Source organism: Cyprinus carpio, chromosome B24 (genome assembly GCF_018340385.1).
Source record: "Cyprinus carpio isolate SPL01 chromosome B24, ASM1834038v1, whole genome shotgun sequence".
Lineage (NCBI taxonomy): Eukaryota > Metazoa > Chordata > Actinopteri > Cypriniformes > Cyprinidae > Cyprinus > Cyprinus carpio.
In genome coordinates, this window is record NC_056620.1 from 20,353,332 (window position 1) to 20,380,250 (window position 26,919).

At 34.4% G+C, this 26,919-nt stretch overlaps 5 protein-coding genes across 5 annotated transcripts; 2 read left to right on the plus strand and 3 right to left on the minus strand.

Annotated features, from left to right (window-relative positions):
- Positions 1 to 73: 73 nt before the first annotated feature.
- Positions 74 to 1,562, minus strand: tmem14cb (transmembrane protein 14Cb). Its single transcript, XM_042752116.1, has 4 exons — positions 1,396 to 1,562; positions 965 to 1,066; positions 709 to 796; positions 74 to 483 (listed from the first exon to the last, which is right to left on the minus strand). Exons 1-4 carry the CDS (start codon positions 1,469 to 1,471, stop codon positions 420 to 422), a joined length of 330 nt encoding a protein of 109 aa, XP_042608050.1. The 5' UTR covers positions 1,472 to 1,562; the 3' UTR covers positions 74 to 419.
- Positions 1,563 to 1,861: 299 nt separating this feature from the next.
- pak1ip1 (PAK1 interacting protein 1) lies at positions 1,862 to 5,801 on the minus strand. The gene is made up of 10 exons (XM_042752114.1): positions 5,508 to 5,801; positions 5,066 to 5,228; positions 4,818 to 4,938; positions 4,329 to 4,403; positions 4,115 to 4,167; positions 3,810 to 3,955; positions 3,547 to 3,644; positions 3,279 to 3,375; positions 3,007 to 3,136; positions 1,862 to 2,198 (listed from the first exon to the last, which is right to left on the minus strand). The coding sequence occupies exons 1-10, from the start codon at positions 5,583 to 5,585 to the stop codon at positions 2,086 to 2,088; spliced, it is 1,074 nt and encodes a 357-aa protein (XP_042608048.1). The 5' UTR covers positions 5,586 to 5,801; the 3' UTR covers positions 1,862 to 2,085.
- On the minus strand, positions 5,699 to 14,583 carry esco1 (establishment of sister chromatid cohesion N-acetyltransferase 1). Its single transcript, XM_042752097.1, has 10 exons — positions 14,464 to 14,583; positions 12,038 to 13,751; positions 10,617 to 10,701; positions 10,316 to 10,382; positions 10,073 to 10,163; positions 9,740 to 9,871; positions 9,056 to 9,145; positions 8,792 to 8,935; positions 8,308 to 8,492; positions 5,699 to 7,210 (listed from the first exon to the last, which is right to left on the minus strand). Exons 2-10 carry the CDS (start codon positions 13,748 to 13,750, stop codon positions 7,063 to 7,065), a joined length of 2,655 nt encoding a protein of 884 aa, XP_042608031.1. The 5' UTR covers position 13,751; positions 14,464 to 14,583; the 3' UTR covers positions 5,699 to 7,062.
- A 564-nt stretch (positions 14,584 to 15,147) lies between these two features.
- On the plus strand, positions 15,148 to 22,129 carry rbbp8 (retinoblastoma binding protein 8). Its single transcript, XM_042752220.1, is given in 19 exon segments — positions 15,148 to 15,519; positions 15,815 to 15,857; positions 16,206 to 16,301; positions 16,405 to 16,517; positions 16,633 to 16,705; positions 16,817 to 16,991; positions 18,127 to 18,205; positions 18,445 to 18,515; positions 18,709 to 18,782; positions 18,887 to 19,163; positions 19,287 to 19,368; positions 19,473 to 19,543; positions 20,056 to 20,155; positions 20,244 to 20,408; positions 20,536 to 20,596; positions 21,184 to 21,271; positions 21,377 to 21,442; positions 21,444 to 21,522; positions 21,741 to 22,129. Coding segments are annotated over 19 exon segments (1,926 nt in total). The 5' UTR covers positions 15,148 to 15,410; the 3' UTR covers positions 21,845 to 22,129.
- Positions 22,130 to 23,210: 1,081 nt separating this feature from the next.
- On the plus strand, positions 23,211 to 26,258 carry LOC109092861 (CDK5 and ABL1 enzyme substrate 2-like). The gene is made up of 4 exons (XM_042752115.1): positions 23,211 to 23,506; positions 23,632 to 23,721; positions 24,608 to 25,065; positions 25,755 to 26,258. Exons 1-3 carry the CDS (start codon positions 23,277 to 23,279, stop codon positions 24,687 to 24,689), a joined length of 402 nt encoding a protein of 133 aa, XP_042608049.1. The 5' UTR covers positions 23,211 to 23,276; the 3' UTR covers positions 24,690 to 25,065; positions 25,755 to 26,258.
- Positions 26,259 to 26,919: the final 661 nt, after the last annotated feature.

Consider the following 26,919-nt stretch of genomic DNA (forward strand, 5'->3'; position numbering starts at 1 on the left):
TGTGCGGTCTGAAAATACTGGTTTTATTAAAAGATTTTGGGGCCCTCTATAGGTCGAATTAAATACACCTCAGTCTCAGAATATGGTTTATTAATGATGTCTTTGGTTATAAAACGTTTAGATAAGAAAGGTTTAGATCTGGTTTAAATCATTTTGAGGAATTATGAATTACCCAAGATGGAGGAGAATGTGAACATGATCTTTAATGAGTAAATGCACACAAATGAACACATTTGAAACTCAAAAAAGGCAATACATTATAATTTATATGCTTTCATTTGTTCATCTTCAGTTATGAAGGAACTTCCATATGACCCCAAATTGAATTTTATTGTAATTTTCATACATCTCGTGTAAAATTTCTAATAAAACTATTTCAGTATCTCCTCAGGATCTACAAGTACAGTTTCTGAATGCTGTCATCTTTTCTTCTTTTGTGAATTCTGTAGCACTTTCACACCAATTCTCAAGAACATCAACAAACTGCAAGAGAGAGAAAGAACAAAACATAATTCAACAATAAAAAAAAATAAAGCATCTGTCCATGTTAATGTCAATTACACCTAGATAACTTTTTTTTTTTTTTTTGCCTATATGTGAACATTATGGACATCTAGGAAGTCTTTTGGAATAATAAAAAAAATTGGAATAAATAAAAATTCATATATAATAAATAAATAACCAATAGCTAAAATAAAATATTCCTGCCTCGCCCCTGCCATGAGTCCAGCTGGCATGATCTTCCAAGAACTCAAAAATCTCACTCCCATTAGAGCGGTCAGTGATCCAGAGGTGCCTACAAATATAAAAACAAATCCCATTAATGTCATATATGAGCTTTATTCAATTTTATATATATTATATAATATATATATATATATATATATATATATATATATATATATATATATATATATTTTTTTTTTTTTTTTACTTTTAGAAACAGAAACTTATAGTGACTTACCCAGTGAAACCCAGATATCTTTGTCATTCTTTGACATCTGATAAGCACCAACAAATGCTGCAATGCCAAACATCAGCCCAGCAACCAGAGAGATAAAACTACCTGCAGCAGGAAGCGTGAACATGAGACATCTGACCATATTAGGAAGTTCCGGTAAAGTTCAGATAAAGGTGCGTTAACAAACAGTATCAGCATACACTGTTACTGAGTGCATTACAGTTTCACAGTGAGTTCTTGCCGTTGACAAAAACTAAACACATTTCAGATATAAGCTCGGCTACATCTACACGATTAAAATTTGCGTAAAAATGATATTTTCATTCATTTGAATTCATATGGAAATATTTTAAACGCGTTTTACATATACTAGCTACTCCAAAACTAAACCAGAATACTAAACACAGTAGTTTGTCTCATGAATGAGATCTTACCTGCTTTAGCGTAACCAACAAAACCTCCTATCGTTATTAGAGCCGCGTAACCATAACCAAACCAGTCCACAGCCATGTCTGCACGTTTAACTAAACGTTGATAAAACAAAAGTACCTGCTGGTTGCTAAAAGCCAAATTATCACTTTTTAACTTCCTGAAACACTCCACAAGGGATTTTCAAAAGAAAAGTCCCACCTGTGCAGGTGAGATTTTTATTTTTTTAGACAAATAAACAAATTGTTGCTGTCAAATCGATTAAACGCACTCAAAATAAAAGTTTTACATAATATACGTGTGTGTACTGTATATAAACATACACCCATACATGTATATATTTAAGAAATATATGTAATATATATTTAAAATTATAATATAAATATAAATGTATATTTATGCATGTAAATATTTCCTAAATATAAACGTATGTGTATTTATATACAAATAAATATACACTGCACACAGGTATATTATGTAAATAAACTTTTATTTTGGACAGGATTAATCTCTTTGACAGCACTAAAACGAATACAAAAATTGAGTATTTTTTTTTCCATTCATTTTGCTTGAATTCAAAAGGTGTTGACATCAATAAATGCACTGCAAATCACTCAGCTATGTGACAGGAAAGACAGGAAATGTAAATAATAGAAAACCACCAACAATTTCAATAAAACCGTTTATTGCACTTTTTATTTTTTCTTCTTTTTTCCTTGTTTTGTAGAGCTGCTTTCTTCTAGAATCACCTCTTCTCCTGGTAGCCTCACTCTTTTACCTTTGGCTGGCTTCGAGGGCTCCGCAACAGCTGTTTTGAGAACATATATAGATATTAATAAGTTTTTCCCTCTACAACTTGGTGTCTTGAAACTATTTCAACACTTTAACATGTAATTATGGGATAGTTAAAAGGCTAGTTCACCCAAAAATCAAAACTCATTTAGAAGTCATCATTTACTCCCCCCTCAGTGTGTTCCAAACCTGTAAAAGTTTCTTTCTTCTGCTGATCACAAAAGATAATGTTTTGAAGAATGTTGGTAACCAGACAGCTGCTGGTAGCCATTGACTTCCATAGAATGGAAAATAATACTATGAGAGTCAATGGCTACCAGTTTGGTTCCCGCATTCTTCAAAATATCTTCTTTTGTGTTCAACAGAAGAAACTCATTCAGTTTTGGAAAAAATTGATGGTAAGTGACTTTTCATTTTTGTGTGGAGTATCCCTTTAAGGTGAGATCACATTAATGAAATTTCAGCCATAGGTATATAGTCCAGTGGTCTCAAACTCAGTTCCTGGAGGGCCACAGCTCTGCACAGTTTTTCTCCAACACTAATTAAACACACATGATCCAGCTAATCCAGGTCTTCAGGATCACTAGACTTCCAACAGGTGTTATCTGGAGAGAGCTGTGGCCCTTCAGGAATTGAGTTTGAGACCACACTGCTATAGTCTATTGTCAAGCTCACACAGAAGTCACTTTCAAACAAAGCAGCTTTGTGACCAACTTGAACCCGTTGCAAAATCTTCTTGAAATTCCTACTAGAATGGATTCCTATTGAAACAACTGGATTTCACCTGTGAAAATTCACAGAAACCCTGATAAACGTAACCGCACCTTTAGAAGTTTCAGGCTGGGCAGATTGATCTGCAATCGTTTCCTTCACTTCACCATGTTTCCAAATGGAGAGACAGGTGAGTCTGGCAGTGGTGTTCACCTGGCCAAGCAGGGAAGGAGTCTCCAGGTTCTGTATACACATGCAATACTGATCAATCACAATGAAACCATCAAGCCAAAGTTATTTTTTATGTATATAATAACTCAGCTCACAGCTAAAAAACCCCACTTGTGTCCGTGTTATATTTACAAGCAAGGAAGATACACAATACCTCAAGATTGAGCTTCCACAACTTAATGAATCCATCGTTTGATGCCGTAACAAGGACACAAACATCATCCTTCATGAAGCTATCAATGGCTTTTACTCTGGGGAAAAAAAAACACAAAATGAGCACAGCAATAACAAATACAGCAGAAAACACTCATTTTACGATGCATTCTGAGAATTTCAGTGCACTAGACTGATTTTCTAGAAACGGCCGATTCACTGGGACTGAAATGCACCCTTAAAGAAAAGTTCAAAAGTTGTGGTCATACCTGTTCTCATGTGCTTTAAACTCACAGACACACTTCTGTGAGGTCACGTCATAGATACGCACGCTCTCATCATCTCCTCCCACAGCCAAGAGTGTGTTTTGAGGAGACACAGAGAAAAGATACTGGAATAAGACTTCTTCACTTTTAAATAAAATGAATCATGTTAGATTTGACGAAGCAGGAAAGCAAAATTTCAGTTGCAAACTAAACTTGTACTGATTGAATAGATGTTTATCATCCGTTCTCTTGCATCACTTGTTCACCTTCAGAAACTTCACACATGAAATCCTTTTTGTAAACGCAATGGTTCCAATAATTGTGGCAGATTTCAGAACGTAAATATCCACTTGATCGTTCACAACCACTGCATACTGATCTCCGTCCGGTGACCACAAGACGATCTCTGCATCTACAAAACATTATTACACACTGCTCATCTTATATGCAAGAAAAAAACAGATAGTTTTAGTCGAGCTTTGATTCAACTTTCTCAATATTATACAATAATTCTAGAAAAACAAAACAAAATGCAAAATCAGAAAGTATTTTGTATTATAATCTCACTTACTCTGTTTGATATTCTTGATGAAAGCCGAACGTCCTTCAATAAGATTCCATGTTCTGCAATAAGAGCAGTTCAATTTTGTCATCAAAACTATTGTTTTTGTTGAACAAACTATTACAGATCAAAACACTAAAATTAATTCAAACACATTCACAGCTAAACAAGCTGTCCAGAATTTTTGATATTCATATTAACATGAAAACATCTGTGTACTTGCCGCAGAGTTTTGTCTGTTCCGACAGAGAGCGCGAGTTTTCCAGAAGGGTGTACGGACAGTGAATTAACATGACCCCTAAACAAATAAAACCCAAACTAATAAACATGTGGTCGCTATGATTTCATAACATTTTTGCTGCATTTATTATAAAATTACAGTATAGTTTTGTATTCGAATATATATTTTTATAAGTAATTTATTTCTGTGATCAAAGCAGAATTTCCAGCATCATTACTCCAGTCTTCAGTGTCACATGATCCTTCAGAAATCATTCTAATATGCTGCTCAAGAAAAATGTATTGTTATTATCAATGTTAAAAACCGTGATATATTGTTTCAAGATTCTCTCATGAATAAAATGTCCAAAAAATTAGCATTCTTGTGTAATTATAAATGTCTTTACCATCACTTCTGATCAATTTAATACATCCTCACTAAATAAAACCACTAATTATATCAAAAGGTATTGGATTGTTTCAGGTAACTTACTTATGAGCTTTGATGGATTTTAAACATTCCCATTTTTTGGTGCTCCACACACAGATGAGCCCGTCTTGTCCTCCGCTGAGTAAATGGGACGTGCCGTAGAACTCCAGACACGAGATAGTACCTGCCCAGAAATTACATGCTTTATAACATGGTATCTAACAATACATGAAACTGAAATGTGAGTGAGGCAGAATCGTTGAAGAAAGACAAATCAGAAACCAAAATAAAATAATGCACAACGTCCTCACCATCATGATGCAACAAAGCCCCATGTTCAGTTTTCTTGCTCATGTCATAGAGCTGAATGGTTTCATCTTTGCTTCCAGTGGCGATGAACTGATCACTGGATGAAACTGAAGTCAGTGATGCTGTGTGCGCGTGATGGGTGAAGTTGGGCTCAATTGTCCACTCCTAAAATAGACACGAAAATCTTTTTAATTAAGATTATATTTAAAGTAAAGTCTAAATTGTTATTAGAGTAAGTTATTATAACAATAATAGCCCTGTTTGTAAACTTATGACAGGACCAATATCAAAATTATAGTGCAAATGCAGACTGAAACAAACCAACAGACACAACTGCATTTAATATTCACTATGAAAACAAAGAAACGTTAAGATTCTATCGATTAGCAAAATTAGAATATTCGAAAATTCGAATAGCAAAAAGTTTTGAAAAATGATAATTACCTCGTCACCAGGGCACACTCGATATCCGAACACTATCTGCTCATAACAGCCAGCGACCAACTCAACTTGATCCCCCATGATGACTATAAACACGTGTCCTTACAGTTACACCGGCTTTAGGAGACAGATGACGCGCTCTCCCGCATTAATATGTAATTATGTTAATAATTCTGTTATACGGTATATGTTAGAAAAAGACTAACGCCTTTTTAACGTAAAATACTTTTTTTCTTGCCCACAACAACGCGTGGAGACAGACATGTGTGATCGCGTCATTAACGCCTACCGGAAGTATGATATTGCATAATAAGAGTTCCTATCAAAATAAAAGTTCGAGCTCCGAAGAAAGGACAAAAAATTAAAACAACATGTAGATACATAATTCCACTTTTTAAATTCAAAAAGTGATAAAATAAAATGTATATAGAAATTAAAATACGTTCAATCTCTTTTCCACTGACTTTTCAGTTGTTTTCTGCTATGAGGTTAAAAGTGTATAATTGAGTAACAAATCTAAGCCGTTCTTTTTCACTGTTTGTAAAGAATGATCAAACATCCCAATTTATAAATTACTTTAATCCCTAATATATAAAATCAACCTAATCATCAGGCTTCTATCATCTTTAGCTTCAGAGAACTAAACTTTATTATTTTACAAAAGAGCATCTCCAAGTTTTGGCTGGAGTGATTTTAACCCTTTGTCCTGCTAGTGAAGATAACGAAAGATCCATCTGTAGTCATTTCTATGAGTAAATTAATATAATTCAATCAAAATACATATACATACATAAAATCATTCTAAAAATATTAAAATGAGATGGAATACTATGAGCGGGCAAACATTCTGAATTATTACACTTGTGTTTTAAAAACAAATGAATCATATTCATTCTGCACAGTCTTGTGCAAAACCAGCGACTTCTTTGAAATCATCTGCCGTCTTTCGATGTCAGTGCCATGCATGTAAACCTCTTTAAAACGCACATGGAACAATCTGAATGAGGAAAATACTCTCTCTTTGAAAAAAGCTGACATGATGTAGGGGTTAAAGGGAGATTTCGATGACAAATTCATATGATGTTTTTCAACCTGAGATTCAAAAGTCGTTGCCTCAAGACTGAGGCATTGCTCACAGTAGAAAAGTTCACACGTCTTCCTATGTGTTCTAGGAAGAAGTACTTACACTGATTTTGCAATTGTGCACTGGACTACATGGCTTCCACTAAATATGGGCTGCAACCTAAACCTGAGAGAACAGTTTAGATGTCTTTCACTGAACAATGCATCAGGCATGAGCTTCTCTGCAGGCTTATTAAAATACGTCAAACTGGCCGTGAGGGTTAGATATCAGTGTCTAACTTTGCATCCTACATGTACCAATGTTTACCAATTCAAACCAAGACTCTGAAGAAAAAGAGCCTTGAAAACATCCTAAGGTCGGTTTGTGTTCTATTACTTCATTTTTGCACTGTTTGGTATAGTGAAATAAAGTCTTCTAAGTCCAGTCCTCTTCTCAAATGTCTATTTTAAAACTGAGCTCTATGTCCACATCCTGTCAGGTTGAGCGATTGCCGCTTACAAAGTTGTAGACCAAAAACTGAGAGGTTCCACAGTAATGTGTTGCGAAGAGTTTGCCATCAGGCGTGGGATCGGAGAAGGCGATTTCGTCTTTACTTAGATGAGACCCATAGATGAAATTATTCCTGGAGAAAAAGACGAATAAACATTTAAGTCTTAACTGTAAAGACTGTTTAACACTTTAAAACTGTAGAAAGATTTGTAGATCTGAAGATTTTTAAAAGTTTTTTTTTTTTAAATCTCTTACACTCACAATAACAAAAGAAAAACATTAAAAATACAGAAATAAACAGGAACAATGTGAAACATGACAATTTAAAATATTTCTATTTTAATAAATTTTTAAACTGAATTTATTCTTGTGATGGCAAAGCTGAATTTTCCTTCTAATATGCTAATTTGGTGCTCAATAAATGTTTATTATTATTATTATTATTATCAATGCTGAAAACACTTGTCTTAATATTTTGTGGAAAGTGATACATTTTTTTAGAACATTTTTGTTGAATAGAAAGTTCAAAAGAACAGCATTTATTTAAAATACAATTGTCTAACATTATACACGTCTTTGCTGTCACTTCTAATACATCCTTACTGAATAAAATTATTTTCTTAAAAAAAAAAGACTACTCCCCAAATTTATTTTAATATAATTATTTTTATAAATAACTGTATTAAAACATTACAAGTAGTTGTTGTGTTTTAATACATTATAACTTCCAATATTTACATATTATAACTAGTGCTGTCAAACGAAGAATCACGATTAATCACATCCATAATAAAAGTTTTTGTTTACATAATATATGTGTGTGTACTGTGTATATTTATTATTTATATATAAACACACACACATACAGTAAATATTTTGAAAATATATTTATATTCATATAATTTATATATAAATATATTCAATATATAAACAATATATTTTTATGAAATATATACATGCATGTGTGGGTATTTATTATATATACACACATAATAAATATACACAGTACACACACATATATTATGTAAACAAAAACTTTTATTTTGGATGTGATTAATCGTTTGAAAGCACCAATTATAACACATTACATCTGTGGTTATAATTACTCTTTATTGACAAACTATTTTCCTGTTGACATTGTAAAGCTGCTTTGACACAATCAGTATGGTATAAAGCGCTATATAAATAAAGTTGACTGGACTTGCTCATAAAAAATGTTCAACCCTTCACCTGAGGCACTCTATCATGCGTGAGGCGATGCCTCTCCGTCTCATCATGCTGAACACCCAGATGCGACTGATGCCACAGAGCGCCGGCTCAGGTACGGTAGAGCAGCACCAGGCCCTCTGACGCTCGTACATGACCTTCTCTCCTTCTGAACCCTCCGGCACGGACTCCTCTATAACCCTGTATCCCTGCACACAGCAGCCAAACAAGACCATCAGATGTAGAACAGACTAAGATGAACACTACATAAAGACGTAGCATCTTACAATGACATTTAAAAGGCCGTTATGGAATATGCATGTTTTTCACATTTTCTCCACTAATTGTAAACCAGTGCAATTCTGATAAATGGGTTTAAATAATGTAAAATATATTAAATGAGCTTAGAGTACTGCACTCTTATTGGTTTCTAAAAATTATGCATGAATTTAATGATAAAGATATACACCTATAAACATGTTATTAAACACCTTTATGCTCAGCTGACCTCTTGAATGTGCTCGGCGATAAGGCAGCCTGCGACTTTCTTATCATTTGAAATGAAGAGGAAGGTTTTGGTCTGTGATGGGACTTTGGTCTCCACTTGCTGGAAGCCCAAGTCATTGTCCACCATTTCTCTGATCTCCTCAACCAAATCAAACCAGACAAATATTATAAACAGGAATCATATGTATCAGGAAAGCTATTAGAAATCTTGAAATAGACAGTTTGAGGGCTAGTGAATGGAAGGATAAGAGGAAGAGACAAGTACCTTTTTAAGTGCGTACTTAGGGTCATCAGGGAGAACAAGAATAATCTTGCCATCAGGATACTCTCCCAAGATTCTCTCCTTCTTCCAGCCCTGGAACAGATATTACAATAATGATTTTGAGACATGGGTATATAGTTATTTTGAGACTGTAACCCCATCCTAAAATGAAAATTAAACAACACATAACTGTGTCTCTCAAATATTACACTATATGCAACACACACCACCATATGTTTATGTGAAGACAAGTTTGAATATTTTTCAACTTTACTGTAATGTTGAATGGCTATATTTACGAAATGAATGGCAAAATTCCACTGAATAAGTACTTATAATACACCGAATGTTTCTACATCAATTTCAAGTCACTGTAAAAATATATTTATTATTACTAATTCTAATGTTAGGCATAATTAATCACGATTAATTACTGAAAAATTTGTAATGAATTAGTTAATTAGCTTTTTAATCTTTTTTTTTTTTATTCTACATTGATAGTTAATACGTATTAACTTTTTTAAACACTGATCTTATAAGAATACATTAAAGAAACAAAACCACTCAAAGCTGTGCTTACTGCTGACAGATCTGACTGAAACAACATCTTTATGTTATGGTGCATAACTTTGAATAACGTAATAATAAGTATCTGGATAGGACGCAACAGTTTGTCTCTCGACTCACCACATATCTGACAGCGCTGATGAACTGGTTGTGGAAGAGGAGGTGTTGGGATTCGTCCTCTGGGCTGGTGGGAGAGTACAGCATCCCACACACGTTACACGTGACGGCACCAAACGCCTTCTGACCAGCTTCCTGTAAAGCACAAAAACAGCCTTCACCAAATACTAATGCCTTCTTTTCTTGGTTTAACTGTTCATTCCAAAACAAGTATTTGTATCTAGGTCTAAAATAAAAAAAAGGAATGGAAAGAAATTATGGAAATTATGATTAATTATGATCCAAATGGGGATGGGGATAAATGAACCTAAGGTTGTTAGAATATAACGGACTTACATCGCTAGACTGTGCTGCTGTACTGACAGGTTTGGGACTGGTTTTGTCCTCTTTCTTCTGTTCTGCTCCAGGTTCAACACTAGAATTTTCCCTGAAATGATAACAGAAAGTTAAACAGATTATTTATAGAATAACTAATAAACCAGAAAATAGAATAGACCCTAATGACATTCATGACAAGAAATTACACTTCAACATGAAGTTTTTACTTTTCAAATCTTTAATGAAAGGCCTTTAAATTACCGGTTGCTGTTTTCTGTTTGCGTCTTTTGGTCAGGTTCTTGCTGGGGAGAGGGTTTCAGCTTATTATCTGTGAACACATACACCACAAGGTAGTTAAAATCATTTTTTAAATAAAAAAAAATTGTATTATTACACATACTGCCAAAGCTCATTCATTTAGCATGCGTTTAACACTTTAACAATTCATTAACTGGGTGTGATAAGATCCACAAGTGCCGATTATGAACATAGCATTGCAAGACTGAGAAAAGTCAGGCTTTTGTGTTCAACTCAAAAACAAATGAAATAATTCAATGTGTACCTGCAGTAGTGGGGACGCATGGCTTTCTCTCCACTGCTGGTTTGGGCTGCACTTTAGCTGATGAAGAGGACTGCTCTGGTTTGACCTGGGAGAATGACACATTTTGTGATCAGTTGTAGCGGTTGTTTAGAGTGTAAGCATGAAGACATTTCATAAATAGAATATATATTTAATTCAAATAATGTGTAGAATATATTTTAGACTGTAAATTGTAAGTCTGACAGCTAACGAAAAGGAAGCGTACATCCTTCCTCAACAACCTGTAGAATTTGAGGTAGCATTAAGGTATCAAGTCATAAATGATGCTGAGCATATTATTATTTGCTGAAGTTTAATATTCAGTGATGAGGCTCTGTTGTAATCCCTATTTCACAAATGACTCTACCATTCAAAAGTTTGGAGTTGTGTATGATTATTATAAATTCGTTTTTTTAAAGAAGTCTCTTATGTTCACCAAGGCTGCATTTATTTGATCAAAATACAGTAAATATTGCGAAATATTATTATAATTTAAAATCACAGTTTGATTTTTTTTTTATGTAATTTATTCCTGTGATGGTAAAGCTGAATTTTCAGCATCATTACTCCAGTCTTCAGTGTCTCATGATCCTTCAGAAATCATTCTAATATGATGATTTGCTGCTCAAGAAACATTTTTGTTATTATCAATGTTGAAAACAGTTGTGCTGCTTAATATGTAAAAAAAAAAATCGAAATTTATTACATTTTGTAAACAGATATACATTTTTTTCAGGATCCTTTGATGAATATAAAGTAAAAAAAAAACAGCATTATTTGAAAAACATCTTTTGTAAAGTTAGAAGTGTCTTTACTGTCACTTCTGATCAATTTAATGCATCCTAGTTAAATAAAAATATGAATTTCTTTCAAAAAACCTTATTGACCCTAAACCCTTGAACATTTTGTGTAATGTAAGGAATTTTAAAATTATTTTTAATGCATCATAATTGATACATAGTGCATTATAATACACATTTTTTTAAAAAAACATGAAAGTGATGTGACATACAGCCAAGTATGGTGACCCATACTCAGAATTCATGCTCTGCATTTAACCCATCCGAAGTGCACACACACACCGTGAACACACACCCGGCGCAGTGGGCATCATTTATGTGCCCGGGGAGCAGTTGGGGGTTCAGTGCCTTGCTCAAGAGCACCTCAGTCGTGGTATTGCCGGCCCGAGACTCGAACCCACAACCTTAGGGTTAGGAGTCAAACTCTCTAACCACTAGGCCACGACTTCCCCCCAAACATCCCCATGACTTAATACTTAATAATTATATAAATATTGACAGTATAATTTATAACAACAAATTAAAATAGTTTTTGGAATTGTGTTTTAAATTTTTTTCAAACTCTTGAACGGTGGTGGATGTGTGTCTGCATGAATGTTTGACCTCATTTTTGGGTGCTGCTGGTTTGCTCGTCTCCTCTTCAAGACCTTCGAGCTCAAAGTCATCAGGTGAATACTTGCGTCTGGGAGTGTAGGGTTTATACTCCACCTCTGGTTTGGGTTTGGGGCTGGTGATTCCATTAGGCATGGGTGGCGCCTGAGCCGGAAGGGCCCTCCTGGGTTCATTGGAGCACACTTTGGGCACGCTTTCTGGCACGGGAACCTGTGCAGGGGTGGTGGCCGGACTGGGCGAGACCGATGGAGCGTCGGTCTCCTTGGAAGAACCAGCCTGACTCGCCTGATCCAACTTCAGCTTCTTAACACGGGTCCAAGTCAACTTATCCCGCTGAAGCTCCACCTGCCTGAGCCTCTGAAAGCGGGAGAGTTTCTTCTTCTCCTGGGTCTTGAGCGGCAAAGACACCTGGCTGAGGAAAAAACGTTTCTTAGGCGTACCATCCTCAGATCTGGGCTCGTCAGTCTCAACACTAGAAGTTTCGGTGGGTGCGGCGTTTTCAGACGCCTCTTTTTCGGTTTCGCAAACCTCCGTAGATTCACTCGCCTCCTGTTGTTGCTCAATATTTTGCGCATCAGAAGTCCCAGGAGCATCGGATGCAATATCATCTGCGATTTCTTCACAGAGAGCAAGAAGGTTGAGCTGTCGAGGTGGGGGTTTCTTAGCAGCAGCCGCCCTTTCTTCAGCTAAAGCCGCCAGACGTGCCTTCGTCCGAGCCTGCGGATTCATGGCCTGCTTTTTAGGAACCCCTTGCGAGGAGTCCGTCGCACTTTCCTGGGGCAAAGAGGGCGAAGAAGTGACCTCCTTACACGTCACAGCTTCACCTGTTTGTTTTTTCACCATGTCCTCCTCCTCCAAATCCTCATAGGTTTCGATCTCCACCACGCAATGTTCAATCTCAATATCATCATCCAGAAACGCTTCTGAATCCGGGAGAAACACTTTCGCCATGTCTGTACTTTGTACGCTCTCCTGGAGGGAACACGTGTTCACGACTTCTAACTCATCCATGTCGGAAATGTCTTTACCGGCGAAGGAGTGTTTCGAGATGCTGGTCTCTTGGATGACTTTGAAAAGCGCCTCTAGAGGTGGAGGAGATTTGCTCATCACATCCACACTCACTGTGATTTTCTCTGTCGGAAGCTCCTTATGCTCTTCGACTTTGCTCACTCGCGGTTCGTGAAGCGACTGCAGATCGCTTATATTGGCCACGGGGATTTTGTCAGGTTTGGGTAACGTGATCTCCTCACTTTGAAGGTCAAGCAATCGTCCGTAATTGTGCTCTATTTGCACAGGAAACAAGGTTGCGACTGTTTTAATCGTTTCGGAGACGGATGGCTTTTCTTTCTTCACTCTTGATACATATTTCTTGTTTCCTTTCTTCAACACAGACATATTCTGAGATTTTTTATCTCCAGAGGCTTTCGGCTTCCCCTCATCTTTCCGCCGTCTTCCTCTCGTGCCTTTCTTTTGTGGCGCTTTCAAGCGAGACGACCGTCGAACGGGTTTTCCGTTTTCTTCCCTCAGCTGTACTTTATGTTTCTGCTTAGACGACGGAGTTTCCAACGCTTTGTTTTTCGGAGGTCTCCCTCTCAAAGACTTCTTGGGCATCTGAGCTTTATCTGACTCCACGAGACTTTGATCTATCTTTGTTTTCTTTACGTCAGGTTCAGAAGAAGGCATCTTTCTTTTCTGCCCAGGCATCCTAGAGAGAAATGACAAAGCAAGTTACACGCAAGCACAAAACCAATAATTTCTGCTTTTAAATAAATTAATATATGTTTGTGTTTGCTTCGTGTAAACTCTATTTAAGTACCAGTAAATACTAAAATTAAATATAAAAAAAATTGCAGAAGGAAACAAGAATCAGATCAACAGAAATACTGAATACAGAAGATGAGCAGCTGTCATCCATCATAACGGATTTCTTAAGTGACAGCTGAGGCAATTTACTGACATTTAACTTACAATAAACGCTCCTACAATCTGTAATAACAACAACACTATCATCTATATCCGTCGTGTATTAAATGAACGCAACATAAATCATATAATCTTAATTTTTAACACACATCGACATGTCAACAGCTCAGATCAGAGTCTCTGCTTCTTATATATGAAGTATGAAGTAAACACGAGTCATTTATTCTCATCTTCAGTGTATAATAACATGCTATGATGATTTGAACAGTAGATAAAAAGCATTAAATAAATGATATTTCTGTGTAAGTGTCTCATCAGTCTGACGTCGAGAAGAAAGTTAGCAGAGCTGGCTAACTCCGTTAGCTGTCTCCTTATAAACCCAACGATTTTCTCTACTGTCGATTATTTATTATGAACAAGTAAATAAGACTAACATATAACTATTATGACAAGTGTAAAAAAACGGCAGTGATAAAGTACAGTGCCGAACTTACCTATGTTTTCCTGTTTCTAAACAACAGCTGTTTTCCGCTGTGTGGACCAAAGTATAGCCTCACTTCCGGTACTGAGTCTTCTTCGGCGAATCTGCTGTGTTATTGTATGATTAAACGACACCTACTGGACTAGAGGATAGATAGAAATATAATTTCACTGTTTACCTATAAAGTAGAAAATCCTTATTGCTTTTTAAAGTTTAATTATTATTATGTTTTAACGTGTGTGTGTGTGTGTGTGTGTGTGTAGTTTAATTTGTGTGTGTGTGTGTGTGTGTGTGTATATAAATGTATATGTATTGTTATAGTTCTAATATTATATATAACATTATAAATTGCTATTTATATATAACTGTAAAATAATGATTTTTTTTTTTAATATTAAAATTTATGTTTAATTATTAGTACGTTTTAACTTATGTGTGTGCGTGATATAATGTATTTTTTATTTTTATACAAATATTAATAATAAATTAATAATTGTATTAATAATAATTGTTATTATTTTTAAATTAATGTTTGATATTTTTTACATATATATAGTGCGATTTATTTACCTATTATATTAAAAATATAATATAATACAATAGACACAGTACAGTATATCTATTTTTCGTGCTTAATGCAGTTTTGGCCACTAGATGTCAGTAACGCTCTTCTGATTGGCCGCAGCTGAACTCCCAGAATGCTCCGCGAGGCGCGGAATCCGATTCCGAATATTTACGAAATGGAACAGAAATTTCAGGAGTTGTGATACGCGCATTTCTATTTATAATATACTTGCCTTGTTTTATTCTTATGCTCGGATACACGTAGCGCATGATGTCGTTATGTGAACAGCCGTCAGCTGTGTGAAATAGCGGATGCCACCTTTATGTCGAGTTTCTTTGGTTACCGCTTGTGTTCAGAAGTGAGCAGACAGAAGGAGTCTGATCGACTGACTGAGGATGAGTGCTCCAGACCTGAGCCCTGCTTCCAGCACATCTGCAGACTCCAGAGAGAAACTCCAGGATCTGCTGAATGCTGTGAGAGAGATCCATGACACTGCTCTGCAAGGTACAAGAGCTTTCTCTTCCTCTAGATTCTGGATCTAAAATGATATTTGCTAGTTGCATTACCTTACTAATGCATTATATATTTAAAATGAGATATTTAGATATCTAAAACATCATCAGATATGTTTAAAAATGCATTTAGCTCTTTTTTATTTTTAAATGCATATATCTAACTTATTAGAATAAAAAAATGCATTGTTTTCATTGGTAAATAATAATAAAAAAAATAAAGTCTAATCAATTGAAAACAATATATGTTTTTGCTTTTGCACTGACATCTGCTTTTTCATTTTCAGAATTACAGGCAAAAATAACCAAACTGAAGAAAGAGCGCTGTCTGTAAGTTTAAGGCTTACTGTATATATGGCTTACTGTGTATATATATATATATATATGTATATATATATATGTATGTATATATATATATATATATATATATATATATATATATATATATATATATATATATGTATATATATATATATATATATGTATGTATCTGTATAAGAACATGTAATTAAAAAGTTCCATGAAGATTTTTTATATATCAGTTTGGTTTAGTGACTTTTAATTTATAGACTGATAATTGATGATCATTAAAAATTTTTGAAGGGTCTTTCTTTTGATGAGAGTATTCTGTAATGTCAGATATGATCTCTAGCTGTGATAATTCTGCTTTCTTCTCAGAGACGCTCAGAGACTGGGTGAATTTCACAGCAAGAACCAGCAGTTACGAGAACAGCAGAAGATCCTGCAGGAGAAGATCAGACAGCTGGAGGACAGGTGCTCTGAAAAGGACATTTTTACCTTTTTAGCAACACATGATGTATTTTTTTTCCCCTAATCTTATCCTGAGTTGCTGTTTTTTTTTTGTCTCTGTGTTTAGGGTGCGTTCTGGACCATGTGACCATTGCGCTGTGACGGAGAAGCAGATTAAAAAGACCGACACTGAGTTTGAAGATACTAATCAGAAGAATCTGTCTGTCATCTCTGAACTTGGTGAGCATTTTTGTTTTGTTATTATTATGTGTGGTATTGTGTCTCAACTGCGAGGGAATGTCTACACCTCTGTTACTATCAACCCATCTGCTGTCATGTGTGTGGGTGAGCTTAGAGGCAGAGAGGAAGACTCTGAGGGATGAAAACAGGAAACTGAGCCTTGAGCTGGAGCGACTTAGAAAGCCCGGGTGAGTCTCAAAGTCAAATGAAACATGACAAAATGCCTCTGGAGATCTGTAATGATAAAGTGCATCACATGAGTGTCTGTTTTTAGTGGATGTCTCCGTATGTGTGTCTAGTTCTCCGCAGAATGTGTCTTCTGAGGCCGAGGAGGGGATGATCCCAGACTCTCCTCACCGTCCGCTGTCCTTACCTGTTACCAGCAAGATGAAACGACGGAAAGAGCAGAGCCACGTCCGCTACGCTGAGACACCACTATCACTCTCATACCCTGGTAAGACACTCATGAGAAATTGAAAATGAGAGAAAAAGGCTTCTGGCCTTCATTCATAATTCCCAATATTCCCTTTTTAAAGGGAAAAAGATTTGAAAGTAATTTGTTATTTACTAATTTGGTTATTTGATATATATATACAGTACAGACCAAAAGTTTGGAAACATTACTAATTTTTAATGTTTTTGAAAGAAGTTTCTTCTACTCATCAAGCCTGCATTTATTTGATCAAAAATACAGAAAAAACAGTAATATTGTGTATATTATTACAACTTAAAAATAATTGTTTTTAAATTTATTATACTTTAAATTATCATTTATTTCTGTGATGCAAAGCTGAATTTTTAGGATCATTATCACATGATCCTTTAGAAATCATTCTAATATGATGATTCATTATCAAAGTTGGAAACAGTTCTGCTGCTTAATATTTTTTCAGAACATGTGATACTTTTTTAGGATACTTTGAAGAATAAAAAAAAAAAAAAAAAAAAAAAAAAAGAAGCTATGTTTTTAAAAATAAATATTTTGTAATATATACACTACTGGTCAGTAATTTTGGGGTCAGTAAATTTTTTTTTTTCTTTCTTTTTTTTTTAAATAAAATCAATACTTTTATTCAGCAAGGATGTGTTTTAAATTGATAAAAAGTGATAGTAAAGAAAATATATTATTAGAATATATTTTATTAGAATTTTTTTTATTATTTTTGAATAAATGCAGTTCTTTTTAACCTTTTATTCATCAAATATATTAGACAGCAGAACTGTTTCCAACACTCATATAAATCAGAATATTAGAATGATTTCTAAATGATCAGTGATAGACTGGATGTTACATGTGACATGACACTGAAGGGCTGGCGTAATGATGCTGAAAATTCAGCTTTGCATCACAGGAATAAATTATTTTTTTAAAAGTATATTCAAATAGAAAACTATTATTTAAGTTTGTAATAATATTTCACAATATTACTGTTTTTTCTGTATTTTTGATCAAAGAAACCAGGCTTGATGAAGAGACTTCTTTCAAAAACATTAAAAAATAGTAATGTTTCCAAACTTTTGGTCTGTACTGTATATCATGAGTGTGTGTTTGTATTAATATAATTATTTTAAATTAAATATAAAAATTTTAATTTGTTTGCATTTGCAGGGCGCAGGGGAGAGAGGTCTGTGTGTGCTCATAGGTGTTGTGTTTGAGACATGTGAAATGGATGTCACTTGTATTGCAGGTATTATGAGCTGATCTTCATCTAGAATTTATATTATTAATACATACATATTATGTCTAACCATAACCAATAAGATAACAGTCAATGTGAGTTTAAAGGTATTTTTCTTAAAACAAATGCAAATATGCATGTGTTAAATATTTTAGACTTAAATGAATTAAAATGTACATTTTCTTTTGAAGCCGTATGTTTCAGATGATGTTCTCTGTAAGGATGACATGAATGTGTTTTTATTTTAGAGCCTCAAACAAAGAAACATTTCAGGACTGTGGTTCCTGAGACCTGCCGGATGGACGTCTGTCCAGAACAGGTTCTGCCTGGTCTTCATCAATAGTTTGACACAATCTCAGTCATGTGTTATATCCCAAAATGCCTTTTAGATTGAATTTCAGCTGTGCATTTTGAAGATGACCATGCTTAGTTATATACAGAAAGCCTCTGTTTATCCACACTGGCAGTGTTTAGAAGTGTGTGTTCACGTGTCAAATGTGTTTTCCCTCCAGTTTGATGATAAAGATGATGATGATCTTCACACTGAACAAAACCAACAACCCGAGTCACATGACTGCACAAACATGTAAAGAGACACTCTTAAATCCAAATAAGCTTCCTTCTGAGCTCTTAATAATGACCGAAAGGTATCTGGAGCAAATACTTTATAACAGTAGCTATTTTTTCCAGAGTCACTGCAGTGCAGAATGACGAATCGCCATCTGTTTTGCGTTGCCATACATTGGGTTCTCGAGAGCAGCAGCCACCTGCAGGTGACTTTCCCCACACACCTTCAAACACCAGCACACGTGTGCCAGTTAAAGTGAAGAGAAAACAGACGGATGGCAGGAAAAGAGAGATTTCTGATTCCAGCCTGGATGATCCTGATGAAACCGAAATCAAGGGGATGATGTTGGCTTCCACTCCAACTAACAACCGTATACAGAACAAGAATCAGAAAACAACGGTTAGACACAGTCAGACCCCAGCAATACAGCAAATCACCTGATTTAGCCATTTGAAAACAGTTTTACATGAAATGCATAAAATTAAAACACACTTGAGTTGGTTTGAACTGTTATGTTTGTAGGATTCAAAGAAGAGGAAATGTTTGGACCAGCACACGCCTCGCAAAAGTTCTCTTCAGAACCAAAACATTTCTTTTCCATACGGTAATACAGATCTATAATGAACAGTGTCCATTAATAGTTCTGGAGTAGTTCAGGTTGAATGTTTTACTGATGTTTTTTGATTATTTGGTCAATATTTGTCACAGATCAGAGCTGGAGTGTTGATCCAGGAGCTGATCTGGATCAGTATGATACGGAGAGCTCTCCTCACCCAGAGGTACATATTTATGCTACCATTTATGCTACCAAGTTTTTTTTTTTTTCCATTTGATCAAAAGCAACAACAAAGACATTTATAATGTTACAAAAGAATTTAAAAGTAATGCTGTTATTTTGAACTTTTTTATCCATCAAAGAAGTCTGAGAAAAAAAAATGCATCACCGTTTCCACAAAAATATGAAGCCACACAACTACCATCTATGATTTCTGAGGATCATGTGACACTGAAGAATGGAGTAATGATGCTGAAAATACAGCTTTGATCACAAAAATGCATGACATTTTACAATATATTACAATAGAAAAGTTATTTTTGTAATTTTTTGTTAATTGTTATAATGTTTCAGAATATTACTGTTTTACTGTATATTTGATCAAATAAATGCCACTTGGTGAGCATAAGAGAGTTCTTTCAAAACCTGACCCCATCCTGGTCAATTGGTTATTTTAGCTGTATGTCACTAAAACAAAAATCTAAAAATATGACATTTTTCCCCACGTTGCATTAGGCCAGAGCAGACATAGAAACGGTGGACACTGACTGCACGTTTGTGAGCCACAGTCTCCTTCTGAGAGGCCAGAAGAGGATGGGACAATCCCAAACCACTGGTATTACATGAACGAACAACAGATCTTGTTTCTTCAGAGTAATGTCTTAACCAACTCTAGACATCATCTACGTGTGATTGATCAACAGGAATCGGGCAGAAGGCAAACGACAGCCTTGCTGACATCTTCGATAAGACAGGATACGGAGAATATGAGTCGTGTCCACAGGAAGAGAGTTTGGATCCTAAACGAGACGGTACATATGAGGAGGAGAGAGAGGAAGATGATGAGGAGGAAGAACAAGTGGCAGCAGGTAACGTTTCATCATTTCCAACTTTTTTTTCTAGTCTTCCACTATTTTTTTTCTACTTCTTTTTTTTTTTTTTTTTTTTTGTCCATTTTCATTCAACTTTTTTAACAAACACACTGTGATTGTTCAGATGAATTCCTCCGGCCTGCAGACCCCAAACGAGTGACGTCCGACAATAATAAATCTAGCAGGTGAGTAATATATGATGCTTTTATTGATAATAAATGTTCTTGTTGAGCTGCTTTGGAAAGACTTATATTGTGAAAATAATTATACAGATACATTTAAATCATTGAGATAACATTATAGTTTTTTTAAGTTTTTAAGTTTTAGAAAGTTTTAAATGAATTTTCATTATTTATAAGTTATTGTTTTGTAAATAAGTCTATATTGTTTTTATTTATTTTACTTATTTTAAATTAATTAATTAATTAATTAATTAAGGTTTTAGTTTTAGTACATCAAGTTGAAATGTTACTTTGGCAACTACCTGAAATATTTCTTTATTTCAGTTAATGTTTATTTTATTCCAGGTAACATGTTTTTTATGGGTTTAGTTATATTAAAGTTTTACCTTGGTTTGAAAGTATTTTTAATGTTTTGTCCATGCAAAGAACTGCAAAGAGATTGCATAGCTTCAAATGCATATGGTGCTAAAAAAAAATAATGTCTTAAAAGTCCACAAAACAAATGAATAAAAATGCTTCAAATCATAAAATGAATAGCAAAATAAAATGATTCATAAAAGACATTTCTACATGTTTTGCTTCTGTTCCAGGGATAAGTCTTTTGCTTGTGTGGATGTTGTGCGTAAGAAAGACGAAAGGAGAAAACTGAAAGGCCACTATTGTAAAGAGTGTGAAAATGTGAGCCAGTTTATACACTATATGACCAGATTTATCTCCTTCTTCTAAATAATGATACCATTGATCATTAACAATGTTGTAATTAAGAGCATGCTGTTGTTTCAGTACTATGCAGACCTTCCAGAAGAAGAAAGACAGAAAAAACTGTCTTCCTGTTCACGTCATCGCTATAGCTAGATACATCCTTCCTTTCACTAGAGAGATTTTGTGGGGTGTGTTTTTCATATAAACAGAGATGTGTGTGGAGAGGTGTTGTGTTTTGTGTGCATTTTTGACTAATTGCAGAAATGTACTATATAACACTAATAATGCTACATTACATTTGTACAGATGCATTGTTTCCCAGCACATACAGTGACTATGAGACTTTTAATCTATAGACTTCCTGTGAAAGGAAGAATGACACGTTTCTTTTATTAATTTATCTTGGTCACTGAAGCATTAAGACGGCATTCTTTGCTCTCAACAGGCTACATCAAAGAGGACGACCAGCCGGACGTGCGCATACGCAGGAGACGTCCGTACCTCGCCATGTTCTCACCGAAAGCCAAGTCACAAAAACATCAGCACTGAGTGCATCCGTTAGAAGTTCAGATATGATTTAAAAACCACACTGGAACTAAATGGATGAATATGCAATTCTGTCTGCTCATGTGCTGAATTATAGCTGCTTATGTTATTTACATGTCTCATCTGTGAGTAATTCAATGTCCTTAGATTTTATGAAATGACCTTGAGTAATAAACAAACCTTGTTTTGTCTATAAGAGAAGAACTGCGTAAATGACATTTCGTACACTTGATTTTGACTCATTTGTAAAAAATACTTTTATCCTGTAATAAAATAATAATAAAATTGTTTTTTTTTTTTGAAAGTGCATTTGTTTTCAGTACATCCAAGCATAGGATTGTGCTAAGTTATAGTAGCAAAATTATTTATCAAACAGGATGGAGAAATTAATTATTTTGTTGACAATAATTTTTGCCTTTTATACATTAATATAATTTATATAAAGTTTTTCTATTCGGCATATAACATTCTGAATAGTGCATAATTTTAGGCCTTTATAGTTAATGGTAATATTAATATGATTTTGGAATTGTAAGAACATTTTTTGTTTAATTTGAGCTCTTGTGCTCTTGAAAATACTTGATCTAATTTAGTGTTCCTGGTCAAAAAAGACTGGCGTTGCTTTTAAAAATTGCTTGTAAATCTCTGATTATGCTATATTATCACCAAATCTTGGATTCAATCTTTATGTCAACTTTTCTTCCTATTACATTTACATTTAATCATTTAGACGTATTGTGTTTATTACACTTTACACATATTACGTGTTTATTACACGTTACACATATTACACGTTTTGTTTCTTTTTGAAGTTGATTAATTCTGAGCTTATGCCAGTTTTGAGTAAACATTTGTCCACTGAGGAGAACAACACATGTTTATGACAGAGTTTCTATCTACACAGACTAGATCAACTTTAAATAAATCCTTCAAACCACTAATTCAGATTAAAAAGTGTTTAATTAAAAGATAGATATGGAAGAAAAAATAATTTGAAGTCTGAATGTCATTGAAAGGGAAAGCTCTGTAAACACTGAAGTCATTCTAAAAATTGAATTATGAAATAATACTTTCATTCAAAAACGAGTTGATAAATAGATCAAATATAATATGTAAAATGTAAAAAAAAAATAAGTAGAATATGGAGCAAATTTTATTAGTAAATCCTACTCTGTGAGCAGTTTTATTTTCGGAATAAAAGAAACTCCACTCCTGGTCAAATTTACAGTAACACAACATGAGGTTAAACTAAATTTCTGGTACTTTTTGGTCACTACTTGATGCCCAATAAAGTTTTTTTTTCCCTGAAGCAAACCAGTTAGGCCTACACTATTTCTGTGTTGTGAGGAAACCCACGTGTGACTTCAGAAGGGCGTTCTCTGTGTTAACAGCTGCTGGGAGCAGCACTTTCTGTCAGGTTTTCTTACCTGTTGAGATGGATCGCAGACAGAGGCAGGCGGCTCTCTCTTTCCTCAACAACATCTCACTGGATGGAAAAGCAGCGGAGGCTGAGGATGAGGCCAGATTCACTCTTTTAACATCTGCTCCAGATGTGCGACCACAAACAGCTTCAGGAGAACAGCAGCCCAGTGCAGAGGAGTGTGAAGTCAGAACATCTCTTCTGGACACTGAATCCAAAGTGAACATCTCTCGAGAGCTTCAGAGGTCTGGCATTTTCCCCTTTTCCCCCTCGTAGCTATTGTAATACTCCCAAATGAGTTTTTCAACAGAACGGATTTGAAAATGTGAGCACTGTGTACATTTGTTTTTTCATTTATGTTTTCTTACAGTAAGTTTTTCACAAGTGTTGTACGACCCAGAAGCAGCAGACGAGTTCATTTCATCAAAAACATGAGACAACATGATACTCGCAATGGAAGGTAACAAATATATGGCAAGACTGCACAATTTCAGGGTTATTATAGTTAATTAAAACTCAAGAAAAGTTCTGAAATAAAATAAACGTCATATATATATATATATATATATATATATATATATATATATATATATATATATATATATATATATTAAAATTAAAAAAACTTATTTTATTTCAGCTAGCTGTAGGCCCTAAACGTTTCTCAGTTTCATTTAGTTTAGTAGGCTACAATAGCTAAAACTATATAGACATAAAAAATGACTAAAACTTTAACTAAAATTAAAATGAAAACAGAACACAGAAAAATAAAAACTAATTCAAACTATCTATCTATAAAAACTGCAATAGTATCATGATATAACGCTGATGTAATTAACAGTAACAAATATTAATAAAAGCTTAATAAAAATTAATGAAAGGTATTTTTCATTTTTAGTTCATGTTAACTAATACAACACTAATAACTCAAATATACCAGGTTGTGGACATGAGCTTCAAAGTCTTCATCGAGAACTTGTTAGAGATACCAAAATAATTCAATATTTTCCAGACCAGTAGATTTGTGTGAATATAATTGTGTTTATATAATTTATTTGTGAGATCTGCGTAATTGGACTGAAACCACAGATGACACAACAGCAGGATCGAGTGGCTCTTCTGAGGAGAACAGCACATGTTTATGACAGGGTTTCTACACAAACTTTAAAAAAATCCTTCAAACCACTAATTCAGATTAAAAAGTGTTAAATTAAAAGGTAGATATGGATGAAAAAATTATTTGACGTCTGAATGCCATTGAAAGGGAAAGCTCTGTAAACACTGAAGTCATTCTAAAAAAAATAAAAAAAAAGGTAATAAACTGTCTAATGTTTATGTTCCTGTAGGATAGTTTTGATCAGTGCCAGAAGAGCTCTATACGGGATGTTTTCTGTCCTGCGCTATCAAGACTTCAGCCAGAACAAGTGAGTCCTGCTTCTATTTACATCAGATTCTGAATACAGGTCATCTCAGACTCATATGTTGTCTCCAGATCAGAGGTTAGACTGCGGCCATCAGAAGAACTTCAGCAGAGAAGCTGTGATTGGTCGCGATGCTGTTGAACCTGGAGCCAAGGGTAAGGTGAGGTCCACTTGAAATTAAAACTACTGAGCTGGTCTATTTTGGATTCTAAGTTTCCTAACTAATATTTGGTTTGTCAACCGTCAGACAGTGTCATATACAAAACTTCTGTCTCACACTAATGCTTTGAGCGGCAGCGCTGACGTCTTCGCACAGCATTCTGGGTCACAGTGTGTTTTGAGTTCAGCATGTAACATCCTCGCTCAGACGGGAAAAAAGAGAGGTTAGTGAGGATGAACTACATCTTCACATGTCAAATTCACCTTGCTGTCTTGTGTACTTATTTAAATAAATAAAAATTAATATTTAGTGTTTTTAAGTGACATAACTTAGGGTAAAAAGAATTTAAAAAAATAAAATAAAAAAGTTTGACAATTGTAAAAGCAGTTCACAAATTAAAAATGAATGAATTTATAAGTAAAATCAGTTTAATATAAATATACATTTTTTTTAAATAAAAATCCAGATTTTTCCCCTTTTAATCTTTTTTTTTTATTTCCAGAATTCCCTTATGTATATTTATTGATTAATTTATTTACTTATTTACTTACTTTTTTTTTTGAGATTTTTTTTTGAGATTTTGTTTTTTTTTTGTTTATTATTTGTTAGAAGTTGTTAATTAATAATAATAATAATAATTTTTTTTAGTAATAATATGCTGATTATTTTTTTATGATGATAATTTTTTATTTTTTTTCTGATGTTTTTTTTCTTCTCTTTAAATCTTTTTTTTTGTTTTTTTTTTTTTTTTTTTTTTTTATTTTTTTTTTTTTTTATTAAGCATGTTGATTTTTTGTGATGAGAATTTTTTTTTTTTTCTGAACAACTTACTTTATATATATATATATATATTTCTTTAGCTTTTAATTAAAAAAAAAATCCAGAAATCCCTTATATTTGTTTAACATGCAGAATTCAAAGGGAAAAACATTGATGATTATGACCCAAATCTTCTGGATGATCCACAGTGGCCTTGTGGGAAACACAAACGAGTGCTAGTCTTTCCATCTTTAATGGTGAGAGCAAAATCAGTCCACGCATATGAAGCTTGTCATACAGGAACATCATTTGTTTATAATGTTATAGTAACATTTTATGACAGTTTCACACCTGTTTAATAAATATACTAATGCTGCTTATGGGGGAAAATCATTCAAAAAGTTCATGAAAATGATCTTTGCCTAAAACCTTTATTTTTTATCTCATCGATGAAGTGCAGCATTTGAAACTGTTCAAAATAAGAAGCATTTTCTTCCTTTTTCAGACAACGGTCATTGAATACGTGAAGCTGTCCGACCTGAAGAAAGACATGAATGAAACATTCAGTGATAAGTTTCCACATGTTCAGCTGACCCTCAGCAAAATCAGAAGGTAAAGACTTCCAGTTACCCAACTTAAAAATACTGATATCTAGAAGCATTCTAATTGGATGTATTGTTTTCTTTTACTGTGACATTCTCAGTCTGAAAAGAGTTATCAGTATGTTAGTAGAGGTGGGTTGTTGGTATGGGGGGATTGCGATTGCAATGGCTTATGTCTATTTTGAAAAGCTCGCCCTGCACGGTAAACTGGACAAGCAGAATCGTAAACTTTGCGCCGGAGCTTGTATCCTCCTCGCTGCCAAAATAAGCAATGACCTCAAGAGGCCAGAGGTCAAACACCTCATAGATGTACGTAAAGCTCAGTGATATCTATATCTGCTCTCTGAATTTCTAATTCAATCAATGATTGATTTGTTTCTCACTGGATGTCCATTAGAGACTGGAGGAGCGACTGCGGCTGAATCGCAGGGAACTGTTATCGCTGGAGTTTCCTGTGCTGGTGGCGCTCGAGTTTAAACTGCATCTGCCACAGCGGGAGATCTTACCGCACTACAGACGCCTCTGTCAGACCACCTGAAGCCACACCAGACCAGATCCTCAAAACCCACACCAGAACTCCTGGTGTTCTGTTTTTGTTTGGTATTTTGATTTAGTGTTCTTTTACGTCATGTAGACAAAGATATGTAATAATGATTATGTGTTCTATGATTTAATTTTTTTTTTTTTTTTTTTGCAGGAAAGTAAGAGAAAAAAAC

Excerpts from the sequence above, each read along its gene's own strand:
- tmem14cb (XM_042752116.1), bottom strand. The coding sequence starts at position 1,471 with ATGGCTGTGGACTGGTTTGGTTATGGTTACGCGGCTCTAATAACGATA. Across the intron at positions 1,067-1,395 it reads TGTTGGTTACGCTAAAGCAG|GTAGTTTTATCTCTCTGGTT; the intron begins GTAAGATCTCAT and ends TTCCTGCTGCAG. Across the intron at positions 797-964 it reads AGATATCTGGGTTTCACTGG|GCACCTCTGGATCACTGACC; the intron begins GTAAGTCACTAT and ends TTATATTTGTAG.
- pak1ip1 (XM_042752114.1), bottom strand. The coding sequence starts at position 5,585 with ATGGGGGATCAAGTTGAGTTGGTCGCTGGCTGTTATGAGCAGATAGTG. Across the intron at positions 5,229-5,507 it reads GAGTGTGCCCTGGTGACGAG|GAGTGGACAATTGAGCCCAA; the intron begins GTAATTATCATT and ends TGTCTATTTTAG. Across the intron at positions 3,137-3,278 it reads TGTGGAAGCTCAATCTTGAG|AACCTGGAGACTCCTTCCCT; the intron begins GTATTGTGTATC and ends ATGTGTATACAG.
- esco1 (XM_042752097.1), bottom strand. The coding sequence starts at position 13,750 with ATGCCTGGGCAGAAAAGAAAGATGCCTTCTTCTGAACCTGACGTAAAG. Across the intron at positions 9,872-10,072 it reads CAGCAGCACAGTCTAGCGAT|GAAGCTGGTCAGAAGGCGTT; the intron begins GTAAGTCCGTTA and ends TGTGCTTTACAG. Across the intron at positions 8,936-9,055 it reads CTAAGTACGCACTTAAAAAG|GTTGAGGAGATCAGAGAAAT; the intron begins GTACTTGTCTCT and ends TGGTTTGATTTG.
- LOC109092861 (XM_042752115.1), top strand. The coding sequence starts at position 23,277 with ATGGATCGCAGACAGAGGCAGGCGGCTCTCTCTTTCCTCAACAACATC. Across the intron at positions 23,507-23,631 it reads ATCTCTCGAGAGCTTCAGAG|TAAGTTTTTCACAAGTGTTG; the intron begins GTCTGGCATTTT and ends GTTTTCTTACAG. Across the intron at positions 23,722-24,607 it reads CATGATACTCGCAATGGAAG|GATAGTTTTGATCAGTGCCA; the intron begins GTAACAAATATA and ends ATGTTCCTGTAG.